We start from the raw sequence: 15511 nt of genomic DNA, 5'->3' as shown, positions 1-15511 counted from the left end.
GTGCAATATGATACAGCGATGGGGGAAACATCATTCAGAAGCAGTTTGTACGTATGCCACACATTGACAGCTCCTGCTGAATTCCTTCACAACAAGCTATAAATTATGAGTTCCACATTTTTTGAGTCAAGTACGCCTCAAGACTCTGCAGGGTGTTCAAAGAGATCCTAGCCTGCAAACACAGCAGCTGCCTGGTTCTACTTGGTGCGGTTGGTAGAATATAATAATACCAAAAGTTTAAGTTACGATGGTTAGAAATGATTGACTAAGGCAGAAGTCACGTCAGTCGCCCCTTTTGCATACCAAGTCAAATTGTGACAACAACCAATCAGAGTAAATAATAACGCTACTGTAGATGAAGCTGCCTAGCCTATACTATTGGCCGACTATTCAAGTCGCTTTTAAATGCTTGTCCGCCTAACGAAAGGGATCCTGCAAATAAGAGCCATTGGAGTGGCGACAAAATAACATTAATTAATATGGTAATACACACACTGTATATATTGTCATGTGAGGATATCTGATGTTAGAAAAGTCTACCGGAAGTTCTGAAACACTAATACTAACACATCACAATAGAACGGGCCTAGTTTGAATGTCTTTTAGAAGAGAAGATCTAAGTACTGTAACGATGCTTATAAAATTCTAAATAAATATGATCGCGTTTTGTCTATTTTAATTTATTGTTATCTGCATCTCTCTATGTTTCTTTGTACCATTAGTGCCACCACTGGCAGTCTCTGTAGACATCTTTAAAGCAGAGCTCAAGACCTATCTTTTCCACCCTTGCCTTTAGTTGAGTTTTTTAAATCTCATGTTGTTATTTATATACTGTTGTGCCTGTCTCGCTTAGATTGTTTTAAAATCTCTGTTGCTATTCATGTACGGTATTCACTGTTTTGCTGCCTTTTTTATTTTTTATTATTGATTTATTATTATTTATTATTTAGCTTTTCTTTTTGCTCTGTAAAGCACTTTGCGCTGCATTTACAGTATGTCACGTTATGGCACTGTGATCTGAAAATACCAGATATACAAGCTTGTCCATTTTCCGCCGACGACACCGCCGTACGACAACATCTAAACCAGGCTTAATGTGGTGGTATATGCTGGGGGGGCACTAACCCGTGGCTCTCATTTGCAGCCTTTAATAGTCGTCTATATTATACTCTAATCTGACTGATCCCAATTTAATGTCGCTCCCTCAGCCACACGCGCTAGGAATACTGAAGAGGAAGGTCACGTGCACAGTGGGCGGGCTGCAATATCATTAAATGTGTCTGTGGAGACAGAGAATGAGATTGAGACATGGAGAGAGGGGGGAGAGAGAGATGGAGAGTGAGAAAGAGAAAGAGAGAGAGAGAGGCGGAGGGAGGGAGGCATGTTGGGATGGAGAGAGAGAAAGAGAGAGAATAATGTTTGTATATCTAGGAGGGTGAAAGGGGGGAGGGTATAAAGTGCCAAAACAACCCCATTAGCACATAAGGAGTAATACTTTGTGGGAAAGAGCGAGGTACTGGATGTTTACACAATTGATCTACTATAAATGCACCATGTGTCTGACCGTGTGTACGGCTGAACCGTTCGCCCCACCAACTTCAAAAGCGACACACGCGTTCCACACCCACACAGGGAGTTCAGTGCCCGGTGTCGAGTCGGTCAGACGCACGGTTGTCCAGAACCGCCACTAAAGGCCTCTGCCCAGGCTCTGGACAGGGCCCATGCCCATGGAGCTGGCCTGTTCTGACGTGATAACACTCCATATTTGGCTGACCTTCTCAACTGGACTTCTCCTGCTCTGTTCATGTTGAATTAAAGTTATGCAAAGTTATTCCAAATTGAACAACAGAGTGCTGAGGGCCCCTACCATCCTCTTAAATAAGCGTTCAACTGTACGACATACAGTACAATATACAGTATGAAGTCTCAACCTCCAACATGTAATAATTAATTCTATGTATGTATGTAATAATTACTATTACTAATAATCAGCTGCTGCTCTTGTCTGAGCTGAGGGTGCAAAAACGTTACATATTTTACTATTGACAAATGGGAGATAATTGTATTATTTGTTTAATTATTTGCTTGTTTGTTTGTTTGTTTATGTGGCAACCATAAGTCTAGCCATGTTATTTTGTATTTCCCAGTATGATATTGTTATATTGTTTCTTTCTGTCTTTAAAGATTAATCTCTGGCATTTGTAGAGACAGGAAACCATGGCCATGAGAGAGGAGAGATAGAAATGTGAGACAAGACAGGGGTCGGATTTGAACCCGAGTCTTCGCGCTGCTAAGGAGCTTAATGATCTTGTGCACTAACTAGCTGAGCCACAAGGCACCCCTCAGTATAATTCAATTCACCTCCATTTAAATGTGCAGAAAAGAATAGGACAACCGGCGCAAAATTCTGTTGAATCAGTCTTTCATAAATTAATATTTAATTGCATTTTTCCCAATTCTTAATCTGTAATTTATGTATTTATGTCATGGAATGGAAACACCTTATACAGGCGTCTCTGAAATGTGTGAAGTTGTTATAAATGATTACATGACTGCTCATTGAACGATGTGATAGAAAACATCATGTGGCCTTTCTCATTGTTTCTGTAAACCCTGTACAAAAGAAACTATACAATGATGATAATTATAATTATGTAAGACTTCAAATGTGCTATTGGCATTGATAATTGGAATGTTTTGGCATTGAGATAAGATGACGTTTACCAGCAGTGTGTACCGAACACTATTCTCTAGTAGGATTGAGTGAAAACACACACTTTCTTCATTGCTGGGGGGTTTTCTCACAGCAGTTCAACCTAGAAGAATTTGCCGGAAATTGGAAACATTAGCACTTATCCTTCATTGACCGGGGTCCCCTGGGGGCCTATCCTCTGCCCCCTTCTTTTTTATTTATTTTATTTGTTTAAACTTCTACAGCACATCTCTTCGACGAAAGAGATGTATAGATCTAGTATTTTCTCCAAATGTTCAACTATTATAACCTGCCCAGAAAAGGGACGCTGCGACATTCTAAACTCTACGTGGCTTGTGCTTATAACCACGGCCCGCTTCTGTGGCCAACACGGAAATGTGCCTCTCGCCTACAACAACTGTGGACTGCTTTTTGGTCGATGAAGTATAGTTTTAGACCGCGACGGAAGAGTGCCGTCTCAAGCTAACTTGAACCGCGTGAGGCACCACGAGCAAGCGAAAGCGAGCAAGTTGCCGCGTCGAACGCGGCAAAGTCCGATTGAGCCGACTCGCCACAGTTCGAGTTGCGACACGATAGGCACAGAATAGTAAATCATGTTCTGGTGGGAGCGTTTGCTCCGACTGCCACTCAAAGTGGCTACTGGCCAATCACAGCACGTCCTTGCACAAGTCCAAGTCAAATCGAATCAAATCAACCCCTTTGATATGAGAGACAATGTGACGATTTTTCTGTCTCGTTCTTTTCACTCGATATTTTAGTTTGAATAAAGGATGCACAAGCCATATCTAATGATGAATGCAATGTGTGTTTCACGTTGAGGGGGACACACCACAGGGCTCAGTCAGCCTTCACCGGCAAGAGGCAAGGTGAAAACACTAGCCTAGGGTGGTTTGTGTGACCTTTATACAGGAAAATCAGGATTAGGGTAGGTAGATGGAGTGTGCAGTGGCATGCATTTTTATGAACGTGAACGCAACGATGGTGGTACAGTACCATGGTGGTGCATGTTTGTTCAGCCTCTCCGTCTGCTTGCAGCCGCTGTACTGTGAGCCCCCCTGCCAAATGCGTCAGCTTCTATCTGCAGTGCGACGGAGTGGAGATTGCCGACTGGGGGATCATTACAAGGGCCATAAAAGAGCGATTTGCAGGACGACCAGCAAGTGGGGAGTCAGCAGCACATGTCCTCCCCCCCCTCCCCCCCAACCAGCGCCGCCTCCACCACCATCACCCTGTCGCTCTGTGCCACGGTGGGTCGCCAACGAAATGCTCCAAGATGGCGAATCAAAGGCCAGCGGGGTACACATGACTACACCATGACTTTAACATGAAGGGCAGGAACGTGCATGTGTGAGGATTGTGTGGATCCTCTCCTCTCAGGCAGGAGATAAAACCACTTGTTTTTCATTGTGCAATGTGCATATTGGTGTGATGCAAAGGATGCTTGATAACAAAGAATATATACTAACATGATTTACAATTAGATTTTTTTATGAATGAGTGAGTGAGTGAGTGAGTGAATAAAAAATCATACCCATGTGAAGTGACTGGTGGTGCAACTCCATGTGAGGGTCCCCGGGTGGTCCCCGGAACTTCCCAACCCACAGGAACACGCCCAGGGTGCTTGCCCGGTTCCGACGAGCCGCCCCGCGTCCGAAACGGCCGAGAAATGATAAAGTTACCGTGTGGGGGTCCCCGGAATATCCCGACCCCCAGGAACGCGCCCAGGGGGTCGGGCCGGTTCCGGCGAGCTGCCCGCGTCCGAAACGGTTGGGAAATGACAGAGTTACCGTGTGGGGGTCCCCAGGGGGTTCCTCTACTGTAATGTACTGTCACTGTACTGTACTGTCACACCCAAAATCATCATATATACAGTTCATATGTGTGTGTGTATTAGACTGCACAACCGTGACACTGAAAACCAACCAAATGCTATTTTCGTGCTCGGACACAGCCAGGGACACAGCCAGAGACACACAAAGTTCCGGTACTTTCACTGTACTGTACTGTCACACCCAAAATCATAATTTACACAGTTAATGTGTGTGTGTGTGTGTGTGTGTGTATTAGGCTGAAAACCAACCAAGCGCTATTTTCGTGCTCAGACACAGTCAGCCAGGGACACAGCCAGAGACACACAATGCTCCGTATAGGAGTGGTTGCACCACTCAATAAAATAATAAGTATAATTCTTAAGAAAATAGTACACAGTACATGACACATCGATATCTAAAGGGATCTCCAGTCCAGTGTTCTTCACAGCTAAAGGCCTATTCATACCCCAGTGTTAGGTGATAAAGTGACCACCGAAACGGTGGTTAGTAAAAACAGAGAGATGTGTTTGGGTGAGCGGTGAGACGCTTACCAGCACGGCATGACGTCATGTTATAGTTTTCCCAACCCACCGCGGTGGTCACCTTATCACCTAAAACTGGAGTACGAATAGGCCTTAACACGTTGGTCCTCACGACGGCCCAATGCACCAACTTTGACGACTCGTAACCCCAGTCTTGCAATAACCTTGCAGACCACCCAGAGGCTGCAGAGGGAGATGTGGGGGGTGGTTTAAGAGGGTTGAATGGGAACATGTTTGTGTGTGTGTGTGTGTGTGTGTGTGTGTGTGTGTGTGTGTGTGTGTGTGTGTGTGCGCAGTGCGCACGCGCGTTTTCCTGTGAGTCTGGGTCTCTTTCCCAGCGTGCTCCCCACTGTTTGCCGTCCTAATCACGGCTGCTGTACGCTCCTACAGTATATTAGGACCCAGTTTGTGGTGAAGTCATGCTGTGCTTGCTCCTGACAAGCACCCCCCCCCCCCCCCCCCCCCCTCCGGTTCCCTCAGGCTACATGTCTGACACGCGCCCTGTGCACACACATAATATATAGGTAAAGGTGTCTTTGCTGTCGGGTTAGCCAATCTACAAGCTCACAACGTGTCGCATCGCAATGTGTTGTTGAGAGCTTTTAGTTATTTTCACAATTTCAATTTGAAATAATAATAAAAATTAACGGCTTTGGGACATAAAAGGGATCATAATGAGGTCTCTCACCCGACAGGGGCGATATGCAATCCGTACATGCAAACAAAAGGCATGGCTGTGCAAAAACCTATACAAAGAGACAACCTCCCCAACCCACACCCCCCCCCCCTCCCTACCCACTACCCCCCCCCCCCCCCCCCCCCCCCCAGTGCGTATCTTATTAAATTCTGCCTCCATTTCTCTCACTATGCCGCCCGCGCCCCCCAGGTTATCCATAACCTGCAACTTGCAGGATGAATGGTCCTGGTGCTGTACACTCTGTAGTGTGTATGTTAATGGACCTGCATGGTGTACACTCAGTACATGACCCTGCTGTCTTTCTCTTTATTCTCTTCTTTCACTGTGTTGAAATAGACTAGGCTATATCTAATGGTAAATGGTAAATGGTGCATTTATATAGCGCCTTTATCCAAGGCGCTTTACATAGATTGTGCATTACATTCACCCATTCACACACACATTCATACACCGATGGCAGTGGAAACCATGCAAGGCACCAACCAGCACATCAGGAGCAATTAGGGGTTCAGTGTCTTGCTCAAAAACATCCAGCTCAAGTGGAGTTCCTGGTTTTGTCCGAAGTGCTTTTTAATACTGATTCATTGGTTCAATATTTGTTGTAACCAACACACAGATTTAAAGGGTGTTCGATAGCACTATGAGTTATCTGCTTTCTGCCAGACAGCAACAAAGAATACAGTGATTCTCAAATGTGTGTGCCAGCTCACAACACATCACACACAAAATAATAACAAAATAGGGTAAAAGAGATGATTGAGATGCTATATTAACTAACTAATTTAGCTGGGGACCCACTGGAACCCCTTCAAGGAACCCTGGGGATAACCCGGACCCCACCTTGAGAGCCATTGGTAGAATATACTCCTACTTGCTTTCCTCCCAGCGCCATTGGCGGACAAGCTTTCGAAGACAACATTGAATGTATACTATATGCTGTGGTCTTCTCAAGGGAGCTTTACACTGCATTATGATCTTTTTTCTGTAAAAAAGACACACAGATTGCTAACTCGGGCCACAAAACGTGGACTTCCTTTCTCATCCAAAAGTCAAGCAGTGAGGAAACTCATAAAAGCAAATATCTGAAAGAAACAAGCCAATAAACCACTTGAGCTTTGACACAGTTTCCTGCATTCGGCAGCGGCTGAGCAGCAACACATGCCGCCCTCTTAAAAAAGGAGGAGGTGCAGAGCTGGTTTTATTCCTGTCAAACGCGAAGCTGTTGGAAGTGCGGCACACACAGTAATGATCAACAACATGTTGTCATGGCTGTTAGATGGCGTGGTGTGCTGCCATAGATGGCCACGGCATGCAAGTGTCCCCGTATCGTATGAGATGCCATTCGGGAACCTGATTATTTCAAAACCCGTATGGTGTGGATCTGGAGATCCACACAGGAACACTGGATCTGTAGATCCACACAGGAACACTGGATTTGTAGATCCACACAGGAACATTGGATCTGTAGATCCACACAGGAACATTGGATCTGTAGATCCACACAGGAACACTGGGTGTTTTATGTGGATCTGGAGATCCAATCAGGAACACTGGGTGTTTTCTGTGGATCTCAGACTTCATGTGGCCAGCCAGTGACATCATTCATTTACAACGTATCTATGATGTCACTATGATGTAACCATGATGTATGATGTATCTATACTGTATGATGTAACTATGGTGTATCTACGATGTGTCTATGATGTATGACTATGAATTTGGTCACGGTTTCACTTTCAGCCAGATCCAAGCCCTATTGACTTCTATTATACCGTTACTGTCGGGCAGGCTGTTTTTTTCCTTTTTGTAAATTAATGCTACAGTGTCAGACCAAAGTAACGCGGTTTGATCTTGCCGATCTGCTACTTTTACTATTTCAGTTTTGGACATTTCCACCTGACAGAGATGATAAAATGCAAGTTCAATATTTCAAGACATTTTTAAACACGTGGTACTGTACGCATACTGGCAGCACTCACAAGAATTGTAGCACTGATTGGTTTTCAAGATTAGCCTCGGATAAACACACACAGACAGACACCTTGACCGTTTATAGAGGGTCGTACACAGCCAGTACAACGTGAGAGCCAGTATGTACACAGCCACCTAAGATGTACAAGTACAACGTGAGAGCCAGTATGTGAAGATATGGATACTGTCTACTGGATGTGATGTGTTTACCTTGCAGAGTTTCACCCTCCAATCATAATTTCATGAATGCTCTCCACAACGAGTATACATAATGTAATCATGAATGCTCTCCACAACGAGAATACATAATGTAATCATGAATGCTCTCCACAACGAGAATACATAATGTAATCATGAATGCTCTCCACAACGAGTATACATAATATAATCATGAATGCTCTCCACAACGAGAATACATAATGTAATCATGAATGCTCTCCACAACGAGTATACATAATATAATCATGAATGCTCTCCACAACGAGAATACATAATGTAATCATGAATGCTCTCCACAACGAGTATACATAATGTAATCATGAATGCTCTCCACAACGAGTATACATAATGTAATCATGAATGCTCTCCACAACGAGTATACATAATATAATCATGAATGCTCTCCACAACGAGAATACATAATGTAATCATGAATGCTCTCCACAACGAGTATACATAATATAATCATGAATGCTCTCCACAACGAGAATACATAATGTAATCATGAATGCTCTCCACAACGAGTATACATAATATAATCATGAATGCTCTCCACAACGAGAATACATAATGTAACTAGAAAAAGTGCCCTACTGGGCACAGGTCTCCACCAGGATGACAGTGACCTTGCTACATAGTCTATTCACAATTAGTCCATGAAAGTTTCAGATACAAATAATAGAAAATGTGTTTTACATATGTCGGCCTCCTGGTGGCGCTATAAAGAGCAGATGTGAAACATTCCAGGCAAAGGTTTTTCCTTGGCCTCTAGGGAGTTGGCATAGAAAGTTATCCACAGATCCGTGCAGTTAGAGGTAAAAACACTTTTGGGCCAGTTATAGCGCCACCTTGAGGCTGAGTTGAAATTGTTCATGTGGCATTTTGTCCTGGGCCTAGTGGGAATGTGGGTGCACAATTTCACGGAAATCACGCGATGTGTTCATGATTTGCAGCATTTTGTTTGAAACTGAGCACTCCTGTGAATTTTGGAAGCCAATCTTAACCAATCAGGATGGAGTCTGAGAAATCTGAAAGACCGGTTTGGTTGAATGGCTCTAGAGAGACTGTGTACCAATTTGCGTGATGTTTGGACAAAATTTGTAGGTGTACTGTGCAAAAACTTGTTTTGCACAAAGCGGCCTCCTGGTGGCGCTATAACAGGCCGTTCTGGAAAGTTTGGGGCAGAGGTTCATGGTTGGCATCCAGGGAGTGTGTGTGCAAAATTTGGCATCGACCGGGTTAACGGTGGTTGAGATTAGCTGTTCACGGACGGACGGACGGACACACGGACGGACGGACGGAGTGCAAAACATACTCTCCCCATGCCTTCGGCTGGTGGAGACAATCATGAATGCTCTCCACAACGAGTATACATAATGTAATCATGAATGCTCTCCACAACGAGTATACATAATGTAATCATGAATGCTCTCCACAACGAGTATACATAATGTAATCATGAATGCTCTCCACAACGAGTATACATAATGTAATCATGAATGCTCTCCACAACGAGTATACATAATGTAATCATGAATGCTCTCCACAACGAGTATACATAATGTAATCATGAATGCTCTCCACAACGAGTATACATAATGTAATCATGAATGCTCTCCACAACGAGAATACATAATGTAATCATGAATGCTCTCCACAACGAGTATACATAATATAAGCTGCTCAGTTTCCATTTCTGTATGAGCTAAAGAGTCAATGTTAACCTCCTTACAAATGCATGCATACTGCATACTAGCATCGTCTCTGTTGGGTGGAAACCTGTCCAAAACTGTTACCTTTGAGGCTTCTAATTAAAAAAATAGCAAAAGTAGCAGATCTACAAGCTCGAAACGCGCCGCTTGAAGTCCGGCTACCTTTTTGTGACGCTGTAGTGTGATCAAGTAGGGTGTAGATTTACGGAAGAAAAAGTTAGAATATGGAGATATGAGGTTTCTTGCCCTACAGCAACGATAAGCAGACAAGTTTCAATTTCTGTACGTGTTAATTGGGACTGTGTCAGCATGTTAACCTCCTTACAAATACATGCAAGTCATGCATGTATACGCTCAAATCCAGTCTCAATGCTAAATGCAAAGGCTGACCATGCAGCGTGAGAAGAGGCTTTCAGCAGCCAGAGGAGTGAATGATAATATGTCCCAGTGGGAGATTTACATCACAGCATTCTGTTTATACAAGGATCTCACCACTGTCAAATCCTACTCCTTTAACCACGTCAACCCTCTCATCGTAGCAAAACAGACCTGAGTTGCAACTGTACTTGGACTTTTTTCCCCATCTACACCAAATCACTTAATAGCAGATAAAATAGCAGATCAACAAGCTGTAGGTCGACTATTTTAGGATGAATGTGTTTTTTCCAGATTTGTTTTCTTTCTTCCTTAATTGAATGATTTTCAAACAGTTTGTTAGCCATGCAGAAGTGTAACATTATTTACAGTTGGAATGAGGACTTCACCCGAGGACTGACACTAACAAGGTCAGGCTCCTTCCTCATCTGATTTCACATCTTGTAAAAGCAATGAGCACTCAAACGTCTGGTACTTCGTTGTTACTTCTACAAAAACTCTAAAGTCTAAATAAATAATACAGGTTTCTTGTTAACCAGTAATCTTGCTTCTATCCACCAAATGCATTATTTTAATCCACTACTAGAAGACCTATATATCGTGCAAGATGTCTGCATCATTACAGTGTACCCACTGCAAGGTCTGAGCTGCTCTGCTGCTCCTCTCTATCCTGTGTGTGTAGTATACTGTGTGCTGTGCGTGCGTGCGTGCGTGCGTGAGAAGGAAGGAGGAGGGAGAGTGTTCCAAAAAGCCTGTGTGGATCTAGGCGGCTGATTTGGAACCCCCACCCGCACCACCCGCAGCCCCTCCAAAGATGGCTGCTCACATCAAAGGGAGCCTTGTATCTCAGAGGATTTTAGAAATTCAGCCGCAGGCTTGGTGAGGACTTTACAGCAGCAAGCCTCAGGGCTGCGCACAGGGGCTCGCACCTACTCAGACAGTAGTGGCGGATGCCCGCAGGGGGGAACCCAAGGAGCCAGGGCAGAGAGCCGAGCACAGAGTGCAGTGTCATCACTGCAGGCCTGAGTGTGAATTTTGTGAGGCAGCTTTTGTGTCTCTTTCGGTGAGACAAACTGTGTCCTACGCCAGGAGACTGCTGGAGCGATTAAGAATGCCTGTATTTTGAATAATTTACTTCATAAATAGATAATCCTAGCTCATTATAAGCGGGCATCAATATTGTAACGATAAGCTGAAGGAGGAGTGAGGTGTGTGTGTGTGTGTGTGTGTGTGTGTGTGTGTGTGGTTTTTTTAATTGGTGTTTGGTTTTCAGTTGCCAGTGACTTTCAAAGTGATTATTTTTTTAAGCCCAAACTTATGCTGCAGGTGAGGAAGTAATGGTAACAAATCAAACAGAAAATCACCACCTTCTCTGATTAGAAAGAAATTACTGAAAATAATCTAAATATGAAATTGTATGTATACGACCCATGGTAAAAAAAAAAGTATGTTAATTGTGTGACATTCTTCCAAAATCCTCAATGATATTCTTATTATTCTTCACTTACTGTCAAATCTTAGATTTAGATGTGGGGTTTATATCCAGAATAGTCAAACAGTGCACAACAACAGGTGATTTGTATTTTCATTCCATCCAGGCAGTTTAAGACTAACACCACTAATTATTAGCTACAGTACTATTCTGCCCAGGAGTGCTTGCGGCAAATGAGGCAGAAAATGAAGTGGTTTGCACTTCTTAAAGGTGCAGTAGTAAGTGATATATATGCATATATTAGTTTGTTAAAATAACTTAAATAGCTCTATATTCTGATAGTAATTATGTACCGTAGTTTGTTTTTGTAGTTTGTTCAATAGCAGGGATCTAACCGTCTCTCCAGCTCATTAATAAACGGAAGAAGAAAAAAACATTTTGTGAAAAAACAATGGGTTGCCATGCCAATTCCAACCAATCATTAGAGCGTAGTACAGCCCAGAGCCATAGAGTAAGACAGAGTTACAACAACTCCGTTCACTTCATGGGGCCAGTCCAATGGCGGCTTTCATACATAGACTTCTATTGGCGAAGAGCATAGCAATTGGACTCAGGCAACAGCCCAGCTTTAATGATCTTAAATCCATTTATTTTAGATAGTTTTTTATAGTACAACATAAACATGACAGAGACTTTAGTTGTTACTGTACAATACTTTGAAACAGTTGTCATGTTGTACACATGCCTAAAATTGCTCTTATTTGCGCTGCCCTCGTTGAAAATAATGCATTTCCAACTCCAGCTTGTCCCAGTTCAGGCCATTCACCCATTCATACACCAGCAATTTGGGGTTCAGTGTCTTGCCCAAAGACACTTCGACATGTAGACAGGAGGAGCTGGGATTCGAACCGCCGACCCATGGATCTTTGGACGACCTGCTCTACCTCTTGAGCCACAGTCGCACAGGGTGGCAACAGGGTGTTGGGAACAACAGGGTGGCATTTCATTAACAACTTAATGGCATGATGGTCTATTGTTTATCCCACATCCTGTATATGATTCTCTCCTGATTGGATAAAATTGGTATCCTGACCTTAAAATGCATTTTCTGTTTAAAGAGCTGTTACGGAACACTCCATAGCAATGATTGTTCAATAATATAGAGCTTTTATACTTCTTAACAAAAAAAACTGTTTTAAACAAGAAATATCACTTACACTGCCTTTACAATTTACAATTTAGGCATTTAGCAGACGCTCTTAATCCAGAGCAACTTACATTTAAGCAAGAACAAAAGCATGGGAATACATCACATAAAAGCATTTATCATGAAACATGCGTAAGCTAAGAAAGTAACAGTGGAATATCTATATAATGAAACTATACATACACTATACATATAAACTATACATATTTACTACTATGCTATACATATGTACTATGACGTGCTATGACTACATACAATACAATTATAGTGCTGTCTACATAACATGCTATAAGTCTGTGTCAAATGCTATCTAAGTGCCTTTACATTTACCGTACTTCACTAGATTGCCCAAAGCAAGCAAACACAGAAAACAATGTTTATTTTATTTTAATAATGTCCAAAGGTAACACATTATCATGTTAAACTTACTTATATAAAACATAAAGAAATATCATTCCTACAGCTGTGGCACACTCATAGTCGTAACCATAGTCTAAACCTAACCATAGTCTAGCACAAACTCTCATTGCAGTTGCAGTATCACGCGAAGCCCAAATTGTGTGTGTGTGTGTGTGTGTGTGTGTGTGTGTGTGTGTGTGTGTGTGTGTGTGTGTGTGTGTGTGTGTGTGTAACTTGTCTGAGATAGATGTATCGTACACAGTACTCTACTGTAACGTGACAAATCACAGATCTTTGAGATTCACACACACCGCTGTGTGTTCGGCACGATCCTACCTGTAAACAGCCCTCTTGTCTGACTCCAGCTGGGCCTGGGGGTCCAGGGTCACACTGACTGGGGTGTTTCCTGCTGCCGAGGCTGCTGGGATATGGACCTGTGGGGTCTTGGTGCTCTGTTGACTGGTGCCCGTCATCTGGGGAATAACCAAGCCTGTTACTTTAAACAGAAAATACAGAGCCCACACAGTGTGACTAAGTGAGGGAGAACTCTCCATTACTCACCACTTGTCTGTTTATACATGGTTTGTTTGAGACATAATGTATTACGTGACATGACAGGCTTGAAGCCTTGAACATTGTAAAATCCTTTGAACATTGTAAAATTATTTTGTTCATTCATTGTTATTGGTCGGATATACATATTTATCGTATTGGTGATGTCATTGGCTGACATCAATGTAGGGGTTTCTTTCTTTTTCTTTGTTTGTTTGTTTGATTGATCCATGTTAAAGTCATGTTTTAGTATTACTTATCATTTAGATTTGGATTTGTAAATGTCCTTGTTTGAAAGGTCACCCTTCAGACGCATGTCTTTTTTGGCTGCGGTACACTCAAGCTGCTAGACTATTCTACTACACACAGTAAAATGATATTGGTCCAAACAAAAGCTAAATCAAAAGTACACATACAGTGCACAGCACTAATAATTGAGAAGTGGGCAGTAGCATCAGTTTGTGTCTGCTTACAAACTGGAATATGCATGACCATTCCTGTGCTTCATTACAAGCACTGGTTTATAGTATTTAAATAACAGTGGAGTGAGCTAAATATTTGCAAACTACTGTAAATACTGTAAAACTTTATTTTAGATTTAGTTCACTATAGTGGTTTGGATGGGAATCTAATGTGTTGGGGCTAATGTGGTTAAAAACATGTGTGTAACACTGCTAAAACGTGGTCATTGGAGGCAAACATATTCATGAGGATCACATACTAAATCTGCTATTTGGCAACATTCCATTTCCTTACATAAACACGTCTGACCCTGACTACAAATAAAGAACTATAGCTGCAATGAGTGTTGTTATTGCCTGCTATAGTTCACATAGAGTGCTAACACTGCTAATTGCAATGAATGAGATAAGATACGTTCACTAATTGAATGAGACACGCTTGTTTTATATAGGCTACCCTACCGTATAGCTTATTGTTCATGTTCCGAATGCACAGATTTTGGTTGATTAATTTGGGTTATGAGCTCTGAAGCACTAATTACCCTGCCAATGACCACATGTACTGTTGAACGTCTGTTTACTAGTGTACAAAGAGTAAAAAGTGCACGCCAGAAGTACAATGACAACCTCTCAGCCTAAATGGTCTGTGTCTCCTAGCGTTGAGTGAGAGGTTTAACTTAACTGAAGGTCTGAACTTCGATTCTGTTATAGAGATTTTCAAGCGAAAGCCCCGCCGTCTCATGTTCTGAGACATCACTAAGCGTGAACACTATTTGATTTAGCTGTTAATGCTGTCAATCAGTCACTAAATTGTGCTGACGTCATGTTCACCTTATCTGGGGGGTGTCAGCTTTTCGCCTGGCCAACTTGTAATTCCTGCTACTGGACTGAGGGAAACCTCTTCCCATGGGCTGACATGCTTCATGAACATGGCCCATTGTCTACGCACCCTTTACCTCCACTTCTCAATTGCACATCCTTTTGACTCTCAGGAAATGAGACTACCCCACCCACCCTGCCCCACGCATCCTCTTTCCCATCACCCAGCCGAGCGTGCAGGGCTGGTGTGGTGGTGGGGGGGGGGGGGGGGGGGGGGAGTGGGGGGGTTGCATGAGGAAGCTTCAAGTCTTAATCCCGGCTCCAAATGGGAAATAAATTAGCTTCTTCACACTTAACTAGCTCTCATTTGCATTTGCCGAGCGCAGGATGCAGCTCAGGAGCTCTCCCCTGGCACTAATCCTCTGGGCGAGGGAAGACGGATGTGGTGTGGACGGAGAGGTGGTGCGAGGTGGTCTGATGAAGCTGCTCTACTTCCCATCATTGGGGTGACTACATAAACAAAGGTTTCTCCCAATGCCGTTTGCCTGGGTGAAGGCATTGCACCGACCTATAGCTGGTGGAGGTATTACGCGTGTTAAAC

General features: G+C 43.0%; 1 protein-coding gene across 4 annotated transcripts in view; it reads right to left on the bottom strand.

Annotated features, from left to right (window-relative positions):
• pknox2 (pbx/knotted 1 homeobox 2) overlaps positions 1 to 15511 on the bottom strand; it is a 98235-nt gene that overhangs the window by 19696 nt on the left and 63028 nt on the right. For all 4 annotated transcript variants that reach the window (XM_083780465.1, XM_083780468.1, XM_083780466.1 and 1 more), the window contains exon 4: positions 13415 to 13551. In XM_083780465.1, the coding sequence (XP_083636591.1) occupies positions 13415 to 13551 (137 nt within the window). The remainder of the gene's footprint in view (positions 1 to 13414; positions 13552 to 15511) is intronic.

Source organism: Protomyctophum parallelum, assembly GCF_964188405.1.
Source record: "Protomyctophum parallelum genome assembly, chromosome: 1".
NCBI classification, from domain to species: domain Eukaryota; kingdom Metazoa; phylum Chordata; class Actinopteri; order Myctophiformes; family Myctophidae; genus Protomyctophum; species Protomyctophum parallelum.
This window is presented reverse-complemented; position numbering and strand designations above follow the sequence as displayed.